Source organism: Acomys minous (assembly GCF_964271855.1).
Source record: "Acomys minous genome assembly, chromosome: 17".
NCBI lineage: Eukaryota > Metazoa > Chordata > Mammalia > Rodentia > Muridae > Acomys > Acomys minous.
Window position 1 is genome coordinate 20,593,804 of NC_140500.1, and position 18,285 is coordinate 20,612,088.

The window sequence follows — 18,285 nt, forward strand, 5'->3', positions numbered from 1 at the left end:
GGTAAATGGATGGAACCAGAAAAGATCATCCTGAGTGAGGTAACCCAGACCCAAAAAGACACACATGGTATATATTCTCTTATAAGTGGATATTAGACCAACATAGAAGTCCCCTGAGAAACTCCACCCAGCAGAGGTTCAGGACAGATACTGGGACTTGCAGCCGAACCCTGGCCAGAATGCTGAGAGTTGTATAGAAGAGTGGCAGGGCACGGGGGGAGGTGGTGGAAGGATCTGGAAAGGTCAGGAGCTCCACAGGGACACCACCAAGGCCAGTGGATCTGGACCCAGGGAGGGCCTGCACAAACTGATGCACATGCAGAGAACATAGAACCCTGTTCAGACGTAGCTGATGGACAGTTCATGCTCCATGTGTATGGGGGGGATGAGAGAGGGGACTGCCTCTGTCATGAACTCTGCTGTCTATGATTTGATCAGTGCCCCTTAGAAGGGTGGCCTTGTGGGCACATGGAAGAAGGGGATGCAGGCTACTCTGCTGAGAGCTGATAAACTGTGATCAGATGGTGAAGGAGGCTCCTTCCCCCATCAGAGGTCTAGGGGAAGGGAATCAGGCAGAAGAGGGAGGGAGAGTGGGAACTGGAAAATAAGATTGAGGGGATAACAATCAGAATGTATGTGAATAAATTATAATTAATAAATAAAAATTTAAAAACAAGAACAAAAAGAGAGCACAGTAGGTAGAAGAAGCAAGGATTACAAGAGTGTACCTCCAGGAATCCTATTAGCATAAGGAGACCACGCCTCCTGAGTGAGATGAGACAGAAATTGGCTGGATCCGTATCAAATTATTTTCCTCTTTCTGGGTAGACATTAGCTATAAATAAATTGTGATCCGTCTTTGTTTCTTTTCCTACTAACTGTGATAAAATATTCTGACAAAGGGAGAAAAACGTATGTTTTGGCTCACAGTTCAAAGTTACACAGTCCATCGTGGCTGGAAAGTAAGACATCATATCACGCTTACAATCAGAAAGCAGAGTAATAAATGTCTGCTGCCGCTCATCTCTTCTTCTTACACTCTCATGTCCTATCCAGGGAATACCCTGTGAAGTGTGGGTGGCACTTCACATTTTAATGAACACAATCAAAATTACCGCTCACCGGCTTCGTCAGAAGGCTGTCTCCTGATTTTGTGACCCCAGATTCTGTCAGGTCGACAGTTAACACTAACTGTCCCCTGGGTGACATGGAAAGGAAGTAGAGGTAAGACACAGAACTCCCAAGCCTTGCCTTTGACATCATTTGCTCCTAAAGTTTTCTTAGTCTCACATCCTTTGACTCCCAGGGAGACCTGAGGCATACAGAGTGCACAACAGCACCTAGAGAAGGAATCTCAGAACTCTGAATGGCCAGCCAGAAGGCTGCCCTACAAACATCTGGCAAAACAGTAATGGGATCATGGACCAAGTCATGGAAGCTTAGAACATCTCAAGGGAATATGCTGCAGACACATTTCGACCTGACTAATACAGGTGAGAGTTCACTGTGAGAGAAAGAAGTCCCAAGACCATGCATGGTGGTCACCCAAAGGCCCACGTGTTGAAGTTGCATCCTCTGGCTGGTGGATCCAATCATTAAGAGGTGACTGGATATTGAGGGCAAAAACTTCATCCATGGGCAATATACCAATCAGTTCATACTGAATAGGTTATTATCGGGTGGGCCTAGTTAGAGGAAGTCACTGGAGGCATGTTTTTGAAGGATGCATCCCACTCACGCCCTTTTGTGTCTGTCTGTTTGTCTGTCTCTGCCCTGGCTAGTTTGGATCCTCAACACCTATGCCAAAAAGATGAGTTGTGTTTTTGTTTTTGTTTTTGCCATGATTTGATAAGCCTGGTGGAGACAAGTGAATTGGAGGAGGTTGCTGGCCAGCCAGTCTAGCAAATCAGTGAGCTGCAGGGTCAATGTGAGACCTTATCTCAAAATATAAAGTGGTGAACAATCAGAAATATATCTGACATCCACCTCTTCTATCCCCCATACCCACACTCACATTATACATACCTACACACATACACACATTTACACACACACACACAAAGAGAGAGAGAGACAGAGAGTCCAGAGAGACACAGACACAGACACAGAGACACAGAGACAGAGAGGCAGAGAGGCAGAGACAGAGGCAGGGAAAAGGAGAACCATTGACTTGCCCTCAAGACTAGTTTGCTAGATCACTGAGTTCTGCTTTCAGTTGGCCATAGAGACCTACAAAGAGACTGTCTAAGTGTCTGGTTGTATCCAGCATTCAAATGCAAAGAGACAGAGGTGAGACACAGATACCAGAGGGGAAAAGAGAGGAGAGAAAGTGAGAGGGGGAAGAGAAGGAGAAAGATTGGGCAAAGGAGGAAAGGAGGGGAAAGGCAAGGAGGGGGAGAAAAGGACGAAAAAAAATCACAATGGATTTTTCTCTAAAACAAAAAAGAAAGAAAGAAAGAAAGAAAGAAAGAAAGAAAGAAAGAAAGAAAAGGAACTTGAGCTTCTGCCCAGTGTGCCTGCAGCATTCAATTCAAAAGTAACCTACCCTCAACTCCTTGCTTTGAAATAGTTTTTGGGTAAGAAAATTAAAACAAATGTCACCTAAAAATAAGTAATGAGACCTGAGGGTCTGAAAATTTGGAATGCTTGTCTTGTGACTATGTGTGGAAGAGTTAGGATGAGGTAAGGAGCGACACGTGTCTTTAATTTCCTTTTATAATCCCCTTTGAACCGACTGTGCTCAGATCTCTCGGTCCCTACAGGAATTTCCTCTATGTTCTTTGGGAGAAAAAAAATTTAAAAAGGAGCCTGGTGTTTCCAGAGCTCCTCATTCCAACTAGGAAAGAGTGGCTTTCTTTCTCCACACTGACAAATCATGAGGGTGGTGATTATTTATTAGGTTTATTTTTAAAAGCAGCCTGTGCTAGGCTTTTAGGCCTGTGCACTACTATAAATAATAAGCATTTTCAATAAACAGTCCAAATCTGGTTGATAGGCTACTAAATCACTTGGGGGTCCCCTCCCTTGTCCCCCACTTCCCTCTCCCCCCTGCCTTGGGAAGCTCTGTGGCCACAGTGAACATTTGAGTGAGCCTTCTAGAGAGGGGGTGCCTCAGAGAGGGCTGGGCAGGACGAGGGGACAATGCAGGGGGTGTGGGTGGGCTTTCGGATCTTTCAGAAGCCGGCCCGTGGAGTTTCACCTGCCTGCAACAGAGATGACCGTGCGCTGGAAAATAGGAAATGCGTCTTCTCAGAACTCACATGGGTAGGAAAATGTAAGGGTCACCCACAGTTATCTCTGTGGTAGGCTGCTTGGTAGGATCCACTAGCAAGACTCAAATCTCTGGTGGGGTCTGAGTTGGGCCTCATGGGAAACAGTATAAATAAAGTGTCTATACAGCCATCGCTATGGGGATTTAAGGGAGCATCGATTGTTGATAGGATGAGGAAGGCTGGCCATAATCTCACCTCCTTGAGAGGGCCTGTAAAAGTGGATTAGAGGCCATCTGAAGGTTTCACCTGTTCTCAGCCCCTGAGAGGAGTTCCTACAGGACTTCATCTAGAACCAGTAGGGGACATTCTGACAGCATTCCCACACAATGTCCTTGCCCAGCCACCCCCTTTCTTTAAATGTCAAACCTCTGCTGCAGTGTGTCACTAAAACACATGAGTGCTAATGCCCTGCTGTAAGCTGCCTTGGATGATAATTAGCGTGAAAGCTTAAGTTAGTCCCAGGGGTCCAGCTTAGGACTCAAGGTCCCCAGAGTTCCCTCCCAATCATATGGAAACATCACAATTAGCAAGAAGATGCCTGGCACCCAATCTTGAGAAAGCTGCTTCTTATGACTGGTCTCTTCAGCAGCCCAGCCAGCAGAGGCATCAAGATGGCCACAAAACAAAAGCAGGAAGACGCCTCCATATGTTTTGTCTGGGACAGCCGTGGCACCGAGGGCCCAGAGGCACGGAAGGTCTAAACATGTGTGGCTGAGTCCAGAAGTGCCCATCTTTGGCCTCTCCTTCAGGGTGGTTGAGTTTCCACAAGTAGCGCTGTTTCCTGACAGCTTAACCAGCCAGTCTTACACTATTTGGATGTGCAATGGTGGGGAGGTGGAAGGACCGGCTGAGCCTTGCATGTGATCTTGTTGCTTTGCTTCCAGGGAAGCCTCCAGCCGGGTAATTGGGCAGCCAGCAGATTGGCCAAGGGAGCTGGGAATGCCTCAGCTGCTATTCCCTTCTGCACGTAGCTCAGGGAACCCTGACCTTTCACCAGAGGGCCTGTGAAGGAGAAAGTCATCCTCCAAATGTTCAGCCCGTGGAGGGGCGTCTCTGCTATGATACAGATTTGTACTGTGGCGAGGACAGGCCGCTGCCTCACCATAATATGTGGTGTGGCAGGGAGACTCAGAGCAAAGACTGTCCCTTGCTTAAGTGAATGTTGTGGTGACTCTCCGCCACCCAGGCAGAACCAGGATGTAACTCAGATGGGCCAAAGGGCATGATTCTAATGAAGATGTTCCTGGCAACGAAGAGGCATGGAGGGAGCGTTCTGCCACTGGACCAATCCTGAGTGGGCTGTAATTAGGAAGGGGTGCAATTCTCTAGACCTACGGGAGAATTAGGGGAAGGCAGAGAGCCACGCCCACTTCAGGACTCCCTGCTGCTCTGGTCCCAGGGATTAAATCTAGGGTTGCTTGTGTGCCAGATGAGTGCTCAACTCCTGAGACACAACTTCAACACTTTTTTTTTTTTTTTTTTACTTTTCATTTTGAGATCAAGGGTCATTAAGTTGTCCTTGAACTCATGATCCTCCTGCCTTAGCTTTCCAAGCATTACAGGCGTTTGCTCCCTGCCCCAGGGTGTGTGTGAGGAGGAGAGGGCAAGCTGGGGAATAACTTGCTAATAGGAAATGCATCAGCTTCCGGAAATGAAGGAGGTGTGCTGGTCAGTTAGCGCAGGTTAGGAAGGGCATCCCGCCGCTGTCACGGAGGAAGCAGCAGGGTTGTATGTCAGGGGTCACAGAAGAAAACAAAGAGACATGGATGTAGGCAAGGGGTTTGTAGGCAAGAGGTGACAGGAGAGGGAGGCGAGAGAATCAGAAAGTGTTTCATATAGGCACACATATAAAATCATCAAATAACAAATTTAATTAGTAATTAAAAAAAAAAACCCAAAGGCACAAACGAGACTGCCGCTCTGGCTGCCATCCTGTGTTTCTGCGTGCACACACCTAACCTCAGCTGAGGTCCCCCCAAGCACATGCCCCACCTCCTGCTCTGACAAGATGAAGGCAACAGCAGGGACCCGGAAAGGCTCCCCAGGACACATGGAGAGTGCATTCTTGGGGAACCGAACTGCTCGTACAAAGGAGGTGGTTCACAGAGCAACTAGAGTGGAGGAAAGACGCTTCTAAAGAGTGGAGGGGCAAACTATATGCGTGGCTATGGCACAAGCCAGCAGCTGGGGGCTGGCCTGAGGGGCTACAGCCCCACCCCACTTCTGGTTCAGTCCATATCAAGATATGAGAAACCGCACTACACACACCTATCCATGCCATCCACCTTGTCTTCCCCACCAGGATGGACGGAAAACGGAAGCCAGGATGAGCCTTCTCCCTAAGCTGATAGTTTTTCTATTGCACGATGTCAAGCAAATCTAATAAAATTTGGATCTCTAATATGATTGAGCCTGAGCTCCTTAGACACTCGAGCTTTTCCTTTTTTTTTTTTTTTTTTTTTTTTTTGCTACACACAATCTATTCTTTGAACCTAATTGAGCTTAAGAATAAAGTCCGAAACAAAGGTCAACACAGTTCTTTGTTTAGTAAAAGCAAAATAAATAAAGTGGGAAATTAGGATTCCCTACACCATTGGGACTGTTCTGAGGTTAAATATCCATATGTTCTCCATTTGTGCTGGTCCATCTGGTGATATTTGATCTTCACAATTGTAAAAGCCATACTCAGAAGAAATTATACTTTGGATTTGACCTTTTCTTGGGCGAGGGATTTACAGTAAATGAGGCCATGGGCCCCAAGGAAGGAGAAAGGGGAGAAAGGCCATCTTCCTCTTCCTTGCAGTTAAGTTTCCATTTCCCCCAAAGTAGGCTGCTTGTCTTCACCTGCAGGGGGCTCCTCTTCCCTCACTTCCTCTCTAAGAAAGTGGCACTGGGGATCAACCCTACCCCAACCAGCTCAGCAGATGCTTTTCAGTCTGGAGACAGGGAACCTTCCTGCAGCCATCTCTGTACCACAGCACCAAGACAGCGGTCCTATCAACAGTTGTTTTCTTACTTGAAGACCCAGTCCTGGGGCCAGAAACTGCACTACAGAGGGACTAACTGAGGAGAAGAAGGACGTCACTGGGAGGAACCTAGGAAAACCCAGATTCCCTTCGAGTCAGCTCCAGCTCCAGGGCTCCATCTCTATACAAGGAATCTAACGTTTGCCAATAAACACCTCTTTTACTTGCTCTTAGCTATTTCCTTAGCTATTTAATTCTATAATGGGGGGGGGGGCGCGGCGGGAGAGAAAAGAACCATCAGCCATCTATTATCAGAGGACAGTAGGCAGTGAACCTCACAGTTTCCAGTCAGCCACGTGATTGTGAGTGGAGCCAACTGACACTGTATGGCATGCTACGTTTGATGTGCCTTAGGTTGGGGACACTAAATTCCTTTGCAGCTCATGGTATTTTCAATATATAATGAGCTTATTGAGCTACAGGCCTATCATAAATTGAGAACATCTGTTTTGCTATAATGAAAAAGCTTACAGCTACAGTAGAGGATATGCTCTGTGGTGGGTGGGCGTGCATATGTGCACATAGACATGCAAACACATTAACTGCTTTGCTCACTCAAATTCCTAAACTTCTTCAGCAGCTCCATAAGCAAAGTCAAAGAAATGACCAATTGGAAATGGTGAAAACAGTTGAGTAACAGCATCTTTGAATTTAAACATTCTTTGCTAGGAAGCTCCTGAAACTTACAAGATTCACAAAGCCCTTCCTCAAGGTTACATACATACATGTGTGCTCAACTGTATACACAATATATAATATATATCATATATAACACATAGATAGCATATATAATTTATTTATATATGCATTAACAATTGCCAGAAATAGAGTAGAAGAGACTGCTGTTGGCACATTGTGCAGGAAGTTCCAAGGATATAGTTTTCATGAGTCATCACCCATACTAAGATAGCCTTCGTGGTCATGTAATTGCCATTGGCTTGCTCCTGGTCATGCATATCTTGTAAGTATCTAGAATAATCTTACTGGTTCATGAAACTAGACTTTGGTGGAACAGCTCCTTTGGTCTGGGTCTGTGCCATATATGGTATAAATGACAATTTGTTCAAGTCTCCTCAATAAGTACACATCAGAAAACAGGCATGGTGACACATGCCTATACAGTTGGGAGGCTAAAACAGGAGGATTGTGAGTTGGACGCAAACCTGTGCTATACAGTGAGTTCATGTCCAGCTCAGGCTACATGGTGAGACCCTGTCTTTGACCAAAACAAAAAACCAAAGCACAGCCACCAGCACCACCAACACAAGTCTATGCGGGGCCAGGTGTGCACAGTGCCTGGCATGGGACATGGAAGGTATCACTCAATGAGACTTTAGTCCCCCCCCCCCCTTTGCTGTTGCCATATCTAGGATCCATGGGGCAGTGGCACTCAGGTGTGAGTCATGGCAACATCTGTCCAAACGGCTTGTAACCATAGTCACTTTCTTAAGAATTGAAGACATACATGTGATCCCAGCACTCGGGAAGCAGAGGCAGGTGGATCTCTGAGTTCGAGGCCAATCTGGTCTACAAAGCTAGTCTGGGACAGTCAAGGCTACACAGAGAAAACCTTGTTTTGGGAAAAAAAGACTAGAAGATACTGACTCAACTAGGTTATGCTGTTTCTGGTGCCCATAGTAAGGCCAGCCTTGCAGGAGACAGGCAACAGGTGGAGGACTTACAAAGCTCTGTAGACTAGTGTTTCACACAGGGTTTTGAAGAGAAGAGAAGGAAACAGAGGAGGAGCAGAGCTGAAGGTAGAGATGCTTTATAAAGCCAGCAGGGGGCGTCGTGATCAGCCTAGAACCTGCAACCAGCCAGCCTCTCCCCCTTGCTTCTGACTAGCAGAGTTCCCCAAACTGGCCTAAGGACAGGCCCCCTTCTAGGCCAGGCCAGACCTGTACCTACGCTGATGACAAGAGTTGCAGTGGCCAAGAACACTAGACACCTTTATTATGAAATGTATGGGCTCAGAAGTGCCTTGATTCAGGGACCCTGGGTCCTTACCCCAGGAAGAAGCAAGCCTGGGGCTGGCCAGCTGGATTCCCCTTGTCTCCTGAGCCTTTTTACCATACCTGAGCCATGTGCTGTGTACCTGTGTGACTACCATCTAATGTTCTGGGCAGCTCATGTTTGCTTCTTCCCCTAGGATCCAGACCCCTTTCTCATAGCTATTACGGATCATTTCCTCTAAGGAAGAATACATCACTGACGATTAAGACAGATCTCATGCCCTTTCACACTGGAACCCCACTGCTGATATATGCTGGACCTGGACACACATGTGGTCCAATGAGCCTTGACTGGCCAAGTGCACTCTCAGACAAGACTCCTAGGCTCCAGCCATTCCTCTCCAGACTGCTAGTTGCAGCTAAGCCCTTGCTTCATCAGTGACATCAGTTTTACAGACTACCATTGTTCGTACGGCAGCTGGAGAGGCAATTTCAGCTTTTATCTACCACCTCTGAGTTGACCACCTTCAAGCCATTTAACAAAAATTGTCTTTTGTCATGAATATTATGGCAAGCACGGCCTTCAGATAGCCTGACTGGTCCTCCATCGCGCAGCCTGTAGGGAATTCTTGGTCACTTGCTAGGGTTGTTTGTAACCAGCTGTTTGCACCTGGTGAGCAAAGCACACGATCACAGCTTCCCCGGCTTTCAGGAGATCTGGGGCAGGAAGACAGATGGGCACTAAATTCAGTGTGAGACTGGCTGGGCAAGCCCCCTAATCTTGGCATACTTGTCATTCCATTAAGTGGCATTATTGATGGCTCTCTGTCCCCACAGGGTCTATGGAAGTTCCTGAAGCCACACCTCTGCCTGTGGGTATACCAGGTACCTACACTGTATGGGCATCTCTGTTAGTGTGCGTTCTTTGCCATTAGGAAATCTGAAGCCCTGGTGTCCTTTTTGCATCTATCCATCTATATCCTATTGGAATAACTTTATGTTTTCCTTATCCACCTCAGACCTTACCGGAAGCCCTTTTAGGTAAGCCAAGTTGAAGCCAGGGATACATACAAGCACACAGTAGCTTCCATTGTGGCTGGCACTATGCTTAACCTGTAGGTGAGCTGTGAAAATGTTATTTGCAAATGATGGACACAGGAGGAAATGCATTTCGCCAACAGAGACATCTGCAGATATGTGATAAGATCACCAAGAGCAGGCACCGGGTAAGAGAGCTAACAGCTACAGTCCTCAAGGGCCCTGCAGCCTGAGCGGAGCAAAGTAGCACAAACCTGTCCTAAAGTTAGGGCATTTCATGCCAACCAATGGTAGGGTGTGGCAGGCAGCATGGAGGTGTGTGGCTGTCACTGTGACATAACACCTGGCAGAGACCATTTACAACAAGGGAAGGTTTTGTTTTTAGTTTCAGAGCTTTCGGTTGGATCAAGGAGCAGTGTCTCACACCAAGGTGACCAGGTAGCCACAAGAATGCCTATGTCTGTCAGCTGCCTTTATGTTTTCCCCTCTTCATTCTCCCCATGGCCCTTCGACCTGGGATGCTGCTGCTTATGCTGAGGGTGGATCTTTCCTTTACTTGGTCTCCTCTGGAAACACTCAGAGACACACCTAGCAGTGTGCTTTGCTATTCTGCCAGGCATTTCTTAACCTGATTAAGTGACCATCAAGATGAACAGTTACTCAACTGTACCTGTATTTTAGTTGTCTCATGGTTGGATTTCTTCTACTAGTGAGCTGTGTGCAGAAGTGACAGTGACACTTCTTTTAGGAGACCCCCCCCCAGCCTCATTTCCTCCCAACATAATGTCCTCCAGGGCCCCCATCAGTCTGGGTCCTTCAGTAACTGCATGAAACAAAGAGCCAGCTCCACCCACATTAAACATGCAATGTGAGCAAAAATACATAGACTATCTTAAACAACTAGGATGTAAAGATGAATGTGTTGCCTCTGCGTAGTTGAGTCTAATTTAACCTCATTCAGAGAAGGTAAGGTAGTATATAATCAACATCCCAGGTACTTTCCTTTCATGCTTTTTTCTGAACTGTATCCATGCTGGTATTCTGTTCCATCTTCCCACCATTCTTCCCTAAGTCTGTGTTGGTAATTGCCCTCTTCTCATTCATGGTCAGCTACAGCACAATCACCCAGATAGGAATGTTCCTGAACACTTTAGGTCCAAAGTACATGGCCCCAGAACAGTTTACACTGCAAAACATCTTTCTTACACTCCATCCAGTGGTTGATTTGTGGTGTGGTGGTGGTGGTGCTGCTGTTGCTGCTGCTGCTGCTGCTGCTGCTGCTGATGATGATGATGATGATGATGTGTGTGTGTGTGTGTGTGTGTGTGTGTGTGTGTGTGTGTGTGTGTGTGTGTGTGTTTGGTTTTTCAAGACAGGGTTTTGCTGTGTAGCCCTGGCTTTTCTGGACTTGCTTAGTAGACCAGGCTGGCCTTGAACTCACAGAGATCCGCCTGCCTCTGCCTCCCCAAGTGCTGAGATTAAAAGCATGTACCATCACTTGTGGCTCCATGCCCTGTTTTGACTTATTGTTTATCATACCCTTGTTCTTGATAGGCATAAAGACATCAGGAATGTACAGGGGACTTGTCAGCTGTCATGCTGTAAGAGGTGTGGCTGATACACAGCTGAGGCTGCACAGATAGCTGATGGATGATGAATGGAGGAGAGAAAGATTCAGAAGAGAGGAAAATCACAGAGTGCTGAGTTTCCAGGCAAGGGTGTGAAAGGAGGTGGTGTTTTGAGGCCGGGCACAAGGGAGGGAACACACAGGGTAGCCTGGGATGTTCATGAGTTGACTGATAGGCTACAGTAGAGGAATACAATGAGAAGAAGGTGGCTGAGAACCTCAAACATTGGTCCATGTGTTACCTAGGGGCCAAGGGCAGCTCTGAAGGAGAAGGACCAGAAGTGATGCTTCAAATTCAGGGTCCGAGACAAAAGTGACCGGGAAAGCACTGATAAGCTGCAGATTGATAGAGGTGAAAGGCGCGGTGGAATCATGAGACAGTGAGAACAGTACAGTGGGGTGATGATCTAGGGATAGAAGTGGAACAAGGGATTGGTACTGCATGGTCTGTGATAGGAGAGAGAAGGAGCCATGTCTGAACCTCGGAGGCTTTGTCTGCTGGAGTCGTGGTTCAGTGATTTCCACTGAGCAGCACCACCTCCCTCTCTGAGCCTTCTAGGAACATCCAGCCTAAGATAGTGAAGGAAAACAACCAGGCCACTATCCGCATGAACTCATTGCTGGGTGGAGACCCAGCACACCACTGCATGCAGACAGTCAGAAGCTTAGACCAAAACAGCAAAGGTGTTTGCATCTTCAGGGTAGAACCTGAGTTTGAACCTTAGTTGAATGAAAATACACTTCCCTGTTGGCTATACAGTGCTTATGAAGATGGCATGGGCTAAAAAGTAGTGTGTGTGTGTGTGTGTGTGTGTGTGTGTGTCTGTCTGTCTGTCTGTCTGTCTGTCTCTCTCTCTCTGTGCATGTTCGTACATGCATGTGTGTGTCTATGTGTGTGTCCATGTGCATGTGTGTGTCTATGTATGTGTACATGTGTGTGTGAACAGATTAAGCATATTGCTCTCTTTATGGGACACTGGACAGTGGCTTAGCAAGCTGGAGGAGGCTGAGATTTCTAGGTAAGGAAGAGAGTTAGAAACAACAGGTAAGGCTCATGAAAATGTGGGTATGTACAATCTTGGTGTGTGTGTGTGTGTGTGTGTGTGTGTGTGTGTGTGTGTGTGTGTGTAGCTAGGATCTCATACACGCTAGGCAAGTGATCTTCAACCGAGCCACACCCACAGCTCTCTGGTTCATTTTGTTCATAACCTCAGACAACAATTTATGTCCAGCCTTGCACTGGAAGTGCACTGGAAGTATTCACTAAATATTTATTAACAAGTCTTTTAAAATTATGGTTACTATCCACTTTCTCTTCTTTTTTATACAAGAAAAATAAAATATCTGTAGGACTAGGAAGAAATTTCTAAACTGTCATAGGCTTCCTGATTTCCCTCATCTCCCCTTCCTGCCCACACACTCGATAACCTTTACAGGAGCAACTGCCTCCTGCCTCTATTTCTTGACATCCCAGCATGCCAGGGTCCTTCCTGGGGCAGTTCTCACATGTAAACCCCCATCATGTCCCTCTTCAAAACCGGACTCTGGTCCTGGGGTTGGGCTCAGTAGAGGGTGAGGCCTTTCTTTCCACTTATGCTATTTCTTCTATGTGGAGGTGTGTGGTCAACTGTAAGGCCCTACCTTGGCCCTGACATCACCCACAATTCCCTTCCCAGTTAAGATAAAGGGAGTCACTTGATTTGTGGGGCAGTCTGGAAGTTGATCCTGACCTTCTTTGTCTGCCTGCTACCCTCGCCCTTCTGGTGGGAGCAAAGTGCCTGCAGCAAGGTGTTCTGTGTCCCCCACCCCCACCCCCAGGTCCCAATCCTTACAGACCTCCCCTGTGTACTGTGACCTACCATTAAGAGTGCCAATCTGTGAACAACTCACTAGTTGGGGAGCTTTCCTGGCTCACTGATTAAGTTGCCTCCAGCAGGGGAGCAGTTTTCAGTTTTAAAGTTTAGTTTTAAGGCACAGGCAGCTGCTGCCCACCTCTGTCTTGATCTTTCTTCTCGTCTGGCTCAGGACTCAGGATTGATGGGCCTGTACCATTCCCTGAGGCCCATAAGAAAGCAACACATTCCACTATCTATGAAAAGAAGCGAGTGCCCAGCCTGGCACAGAAGGTCCCCTGCCAAAAGACAAAGACAGGTGCCAGCCAATTCTCCAGCCTCGAGTTTCCTGCTCCACTGTGCCCTAGGTCTGCCATGGGCCCTAGTAGAGCCACCATGTTAGGGTTCTCTGGCCTCCTGTAAATGTGACATGCCTTCTTTCTCCTGGATGCCCAACTTGGCTCCTCCCCTTTTCTGTCATTTACATCTACCACAATTCTTGCAAGCAGTCCAAGTGGCCCACGAGCTACGTCACACTGTGCCTTTCTGACTTCTCCCTTGGCATTTCCTCATCTTGTTTTGTGCCAGGAACTTCCCCTCTGATTGTCATTCTTCCCTTTACGCATGCCTGCTGGGTACCAGTTCCACTTCTGTGATGTGACTACCTCCAAGCCTCCCTGGGCACTCTCCGGACACTGGGATACTCTGCCTAATTTGCTCCACAGAACACGGTACAGGATATTACCAGAGACACTGAGTTAAAAGCAAGAAGTCTATGAAGGAATACAAGTAGTACCACATGGGTAGATGCTCCAGGGGAGCCAAGAGTGAGCTCCTACACCAGCAGAGACAACAAAGGCGGGGGCCACCGTGTGAACCTCATGGTAGAGGCCCTGCTGCAGGGAGGCACCTACACAGAGGCACCTCTCGAATGCTCACAAGCTCAAAAGAATGCTGTGTTGGCTGTCACCCTACCCAGGCAGGGAATTGGACATCATGTCACACTCCACTTCCCTAGGAGCTTAATGAGAGGCTGGGATGCCCAGTCCCTAGACTAGAGAAGGAAACCCCCCAATTCAAAGAGGAAGGGGTGCACCCAGGCCACCCAGATTAAGTAAAACACGGAAGGGTCTCTGTGTTGGCCCTCCCCCATCTAATGAGCAGGAATGCCTGAATGTGTCTCAGGCAACAGCAGGTCCAGGCTCAAATGACACGTCTGAATGTGGAGGCCATGACATTTTCCTCACTGGCTTGAAGCTTGGGAAGTCTGATATGCCTCTTTGAAGTCTGCTTAGAGCCTGGGGAATGTGTGGGTTTGAGAGGATAGATAAGACCCTCTTGGGCTCAAGTATCAAGAAGCTTTTCTTCCTTTTAGACATGCTGCTGGGAAAATGAGGAGGGCTCAAGTCTTGTAATTTCTGACAGGAAATGTTGATTCTGCCTCGCTTCTATGTTGGAGTAAAAAAGAAAAAGAAAACAATAGACCTCATAGATTAAATAGAGGGGGGAGTGAGAACCCTGCCATACAAGGTAATCAATGCAGGCCCTTGGTCTTCTGCTCATGCTCAGTACAGAAAGGATTGCTGCAGGCTTAAGGGAAGCCCTTCAGCAGGCCCCCGGAAGCCATCATACGTCCTCATTCTTACAACTCAAGTGCACAAACTCCTGCTCCATCCCATCTGTCATTTTGGGTGTATTCCTGTCAAACCCCTTTCACACAATGAACTGACCACATTCAAGATGACCCAGGACAAAGAGGATTTGTGACACTGTACCTATTTTGGTGAGCCACTTGGCCACAGCACCGTAGATCTCATCCAGGATGAGGATGACCACAAGGTTGATGATGACCGCTGTTGCAGTCACAGTTACTCGGACATTGGAGCGGGTGGCCTTGTTGAGAGACAGAGCAGCCGCAGTTGTGATCCGATATACAATGACCCCAAAGACAATGGAGAATGTCAGGGCAATCTGTTCAGAGGAGACAGGAGAGGGAGGTGATTACCAAGCAGGAAAAACACATCAGCAGTCAACTACTGAGCACCTACTGTTTGCTTACATCAGCTCTTAGTAAGCGCTGGTTACCGAGGGAGCCACAGATGACCTGTAAGGGCACCGAGTTCTACACAGATTTAGCATTCAGAGTATTAATGCATTTTCAAGGCAGAACATCTTCACCTTTTTTTTTTATCAGACCCCCACAGTTTAAAACACACAACACAAATAAAGATGAGAATTCTGAACACTATAGAGTATAAAACACGTCCTGTGCGTTCCTCCATATTCTACCTACTATGGGGAGAAGATGGAACTCCTCTCACACCATAGTAGCAGGTGTGAGACTATTACACGCTAAATGAAGACAGCTGCTGAGGGGAACACCGCGTGCAGATCTGCTTGGTCAGGGACCAGTGCAGAGGAGGAGGTGAACATCAGGTTGGAGCGTCCATGGAAGGAAACAGGGAGCGAGAGAAGATGTTTGAGCTGAGAAGATGGATGAGGTACCGCTTGACAGATGGGAGGAGAAGGTTGAGCCCAGAAGAGAGAAGAGATTAATCTGAGTGATGCTTGCACAGGATGGGGCGATGAGCGGCGGCGGCACTGAGTTCTCTTCCAGGGACCTTGGGATGGAAGGCGCAGCTTCTAATTTGGTGTGCAGATCTCTTGCTGAGATTTGTCCCAACCCGATGTTCCAGCCCCTAAGTCTCCAAGGACCACATTACCTCTTCTAGGACCTAAGAACAAGGGATTCTCCCAGACCCACCCGCAGGGCCAGCCCTTTCCCATGCCCCTTCTATTGTTCCCTTCCCCACCCCAGCCAAGAAGAGCTGTTCCCAGGAAGCACCAGTATGCCCTGAGCCTAATCCGGGCTCAGCAAGGGGTAGAAGGAGGGAGGCTCCTGTCGGGAGCAGGCCCCATCCTGCCTTGCACCACTGGAGCAAATCTGAATTGGCTTTAGTCAGGGGGAAGTCATTTTTCACCCTTGCTGCCAATGCGACTGTTCAGGTACTGGTTGGTGTCTAGGGTAGACGGGCTAAGGCACTGGCTGTTTGAAATGTAGGGCGAGAAAAGGGCAGGTGCAAGGTTTCCCTGGAATATAGAAGAATGCTGGAGAGGACATTCAGGAAGGGAGGGGGAGCTGTGGGCGGGGGGGGGGGGGTGGGGTGGGGAGGAGAGTGGAGGGCTGGCTGGGAAAAGAGGTCTGAACAGTACTTTGCAGGCGGTGTGAATGATACTCTGGTGGGCTGGGAATGAGTTACAGATGTGTCAGCATATGGACCCATGCAGACCTCTGGGGTGCCAGTGTGCTGAAGCCTGGGGTGCTAGTGAGAGGCCAGGCTGCCTAGCCTGGTATGCTTTATAAATGTTAGCATTTGTCCTGTGGACCATGGTGTAAGAAAGGCAGAGGGCGGAGGTCTTTTATGGTCAAGGGAGAGTGTTTCAATGTGTGCAAGTGTGTGTGTGTGTGTGTGTGTGTGTGTGTGTGTGTGTGTGTGTGTTTGCAAGGATGTCAGAAGGGAAGCCTTGCACGGGAGACTCCTCCTTGGATGGGGATGCAGCAACAACACAGCCTACAGGACAAGGGAGGGACACTCTTGAGTGGGAAATCTGACTGCGACATCACATGGTTCCAACCAGATAGATGCTTCACTTCCTGGTCCTCTGGGACTGTCCCTGCCTGTCAGTTAGAGCCTAGAAAATGTGGCGTGAGATTCTCTCCTACTCCCCACCTCAAATCACTTCTCCAGTGATGACTGATGATGGGAGTGTTGATGAGGTGGCAAAGGCTGGGCATGGAGGAGCAAGCCAGTGTGTGTGTGAGTGCGTGCAAGTGTGTGTGTGTGTGTGTGTGTGTGTGTGTGTGTGTGTGTGTGTGTGTGTGGATCATGGGGTCATAGTGGAGTGGGGGGAAAGAGATCCTCTCCTGGAATTCTCTGAGGCCAGGCTGCTAAGTGTGAAAGGAGTGAGTATGGTGTGGTCCCTGGTTCTCCCCTGATACATATGTAGGCTCCAACAGCTGGGAGCTTGATTGAGATGCAGATGCTCAGAAGAGCTCCAGACGATGACTTACAATCCATATAATGAAGGGATTCCTAGTCAAAGACAGAGACACCATTCCTTTTGTTTGGTCTTCTCCCAGCAACACCACTGACACCATCACTAGCTTCTCCTTATTCCTGGCAACCTTACATTTCGCTGGTCTTGATTTTCTACCCCGTGGTAGAAACCAGGTTCTGAACCTCTCCACTTGGCTTTCCAAAAAACATCTGTAGATCCACAGAGCTTCCAGTATGCACAGGTTTAGAGAACACTGTAGGTGTAACATTGCTGTGTAATTCAAATGCTGATTTCTGTAGCCTCCATATTTGGTTGCAAGCCTTGTTCTGAGAATCTCCTGTCTCAATGTTGGATAAACTCTGCTCCCCAGGTGTCCTTTTGTACGCCAATAAAGCAGCTTACAGCCAATCACTGAGCAGGGGAGAGAATAGGGCTGGACTTCCTGCCAGCCAGGGGAGGAAGAGTTAGAAGAGGAAGAAGAGGGAGGATTCAGCCACAGACTGAGGTGCAGGAGAGATGAAGAAGAGTCAGCTGGAGCAAAGAAAGAACCAAAAAAAACCCAAGTAACTTGGGGATTTTGGCAAAGATGAAGTCAGAGGATTAAGAACAGGCTTAAACTGCCCAAGACTGTGTTGTGAAGCTCATTTTAAAGCAAATATAAAAGTCTCAGTGATCTGTGTGATAGCCAGATAAAGAGAAACACAGTTTTATAAGAATAATTGTGACAGAACATCAGACTGACTGACTGTTTTGTAGACAAAGCAGCAGGCATGGAGGAAAAGTCATTTGCTCCTGGGCACAAGGTCTGTGCTATCCCCCATGACTCCTGCATCACAGTGGTTATGAAGGAATTGTAGCATTTAGGGATCATCTACCAACAGCCTTTAGTTTTATGCATAGGAAAACAGAGGCCAAAGCAGCAGTGATCTGATTGGCCCAAGGTTTGGAAGGTACAAGGCCGTGCGGAAGTGATAATGAATAATGATGACATCACCAACATCCCTTTCCAACCGTATCTTCTCCATGTCACTGTTTGAAGCACATATTCACTTGAGCTAATCTGTACAATACCATCCCTTCTGTAAATGAGATTTCATGATGATCCATGGCCTATACCCTCCCATATGGAACCATGCTCACATACCCATGCTGACATGAGATTTTTAGGTCTCTTGCCATTAACTCTAATGCCATTTCCACCATTGTGTTTGAATTGCTGGTTTTAAAGGCATTCCATGATATTTCTGATAAGTCATGCTGTAAGGCTATACTGGGACACATCGTGATTTGGGTCTATCTCCCACAGCTTGGGGAAAGTGCCACAGTCTATGGCTAAGGCTATTCCATAGCACTGTTCCATAAATGGAACTAGCTTGCTAACAATTTGTAGATTTTTAGCTACAAATGACATATACGGTGCACAAGGACATGTTCTCTGAGCCCTCGTGGGTTTGGAGATTTTAATGTGCTATGCTGTGA

The 18,285-nt window shown here is 47.6% G+C and overlaps 1 protein-coding gene across 1 annotated transcript in view; it reads right to left on the reverse strand.

Moving 5' to 3' along the window:
- Nucleotides 1-18,285, reverse strand: part of ANO2 (anoctamin 2) — a 334,924-nt gene that overhangs the window by 54,891 nt on the left and 261,748 nt on the right. Inside the window, exon 16 of the mRNA XM_084764895.1 lies at nt 14,523-14,718. Coding sequence (XP_084621021.1) covers nt 14,523-14,718 — 196 coding nt within the window. The remainder of the gene's footprint in view (nt 1-14,522; nt 14,719-18,285) is intronic.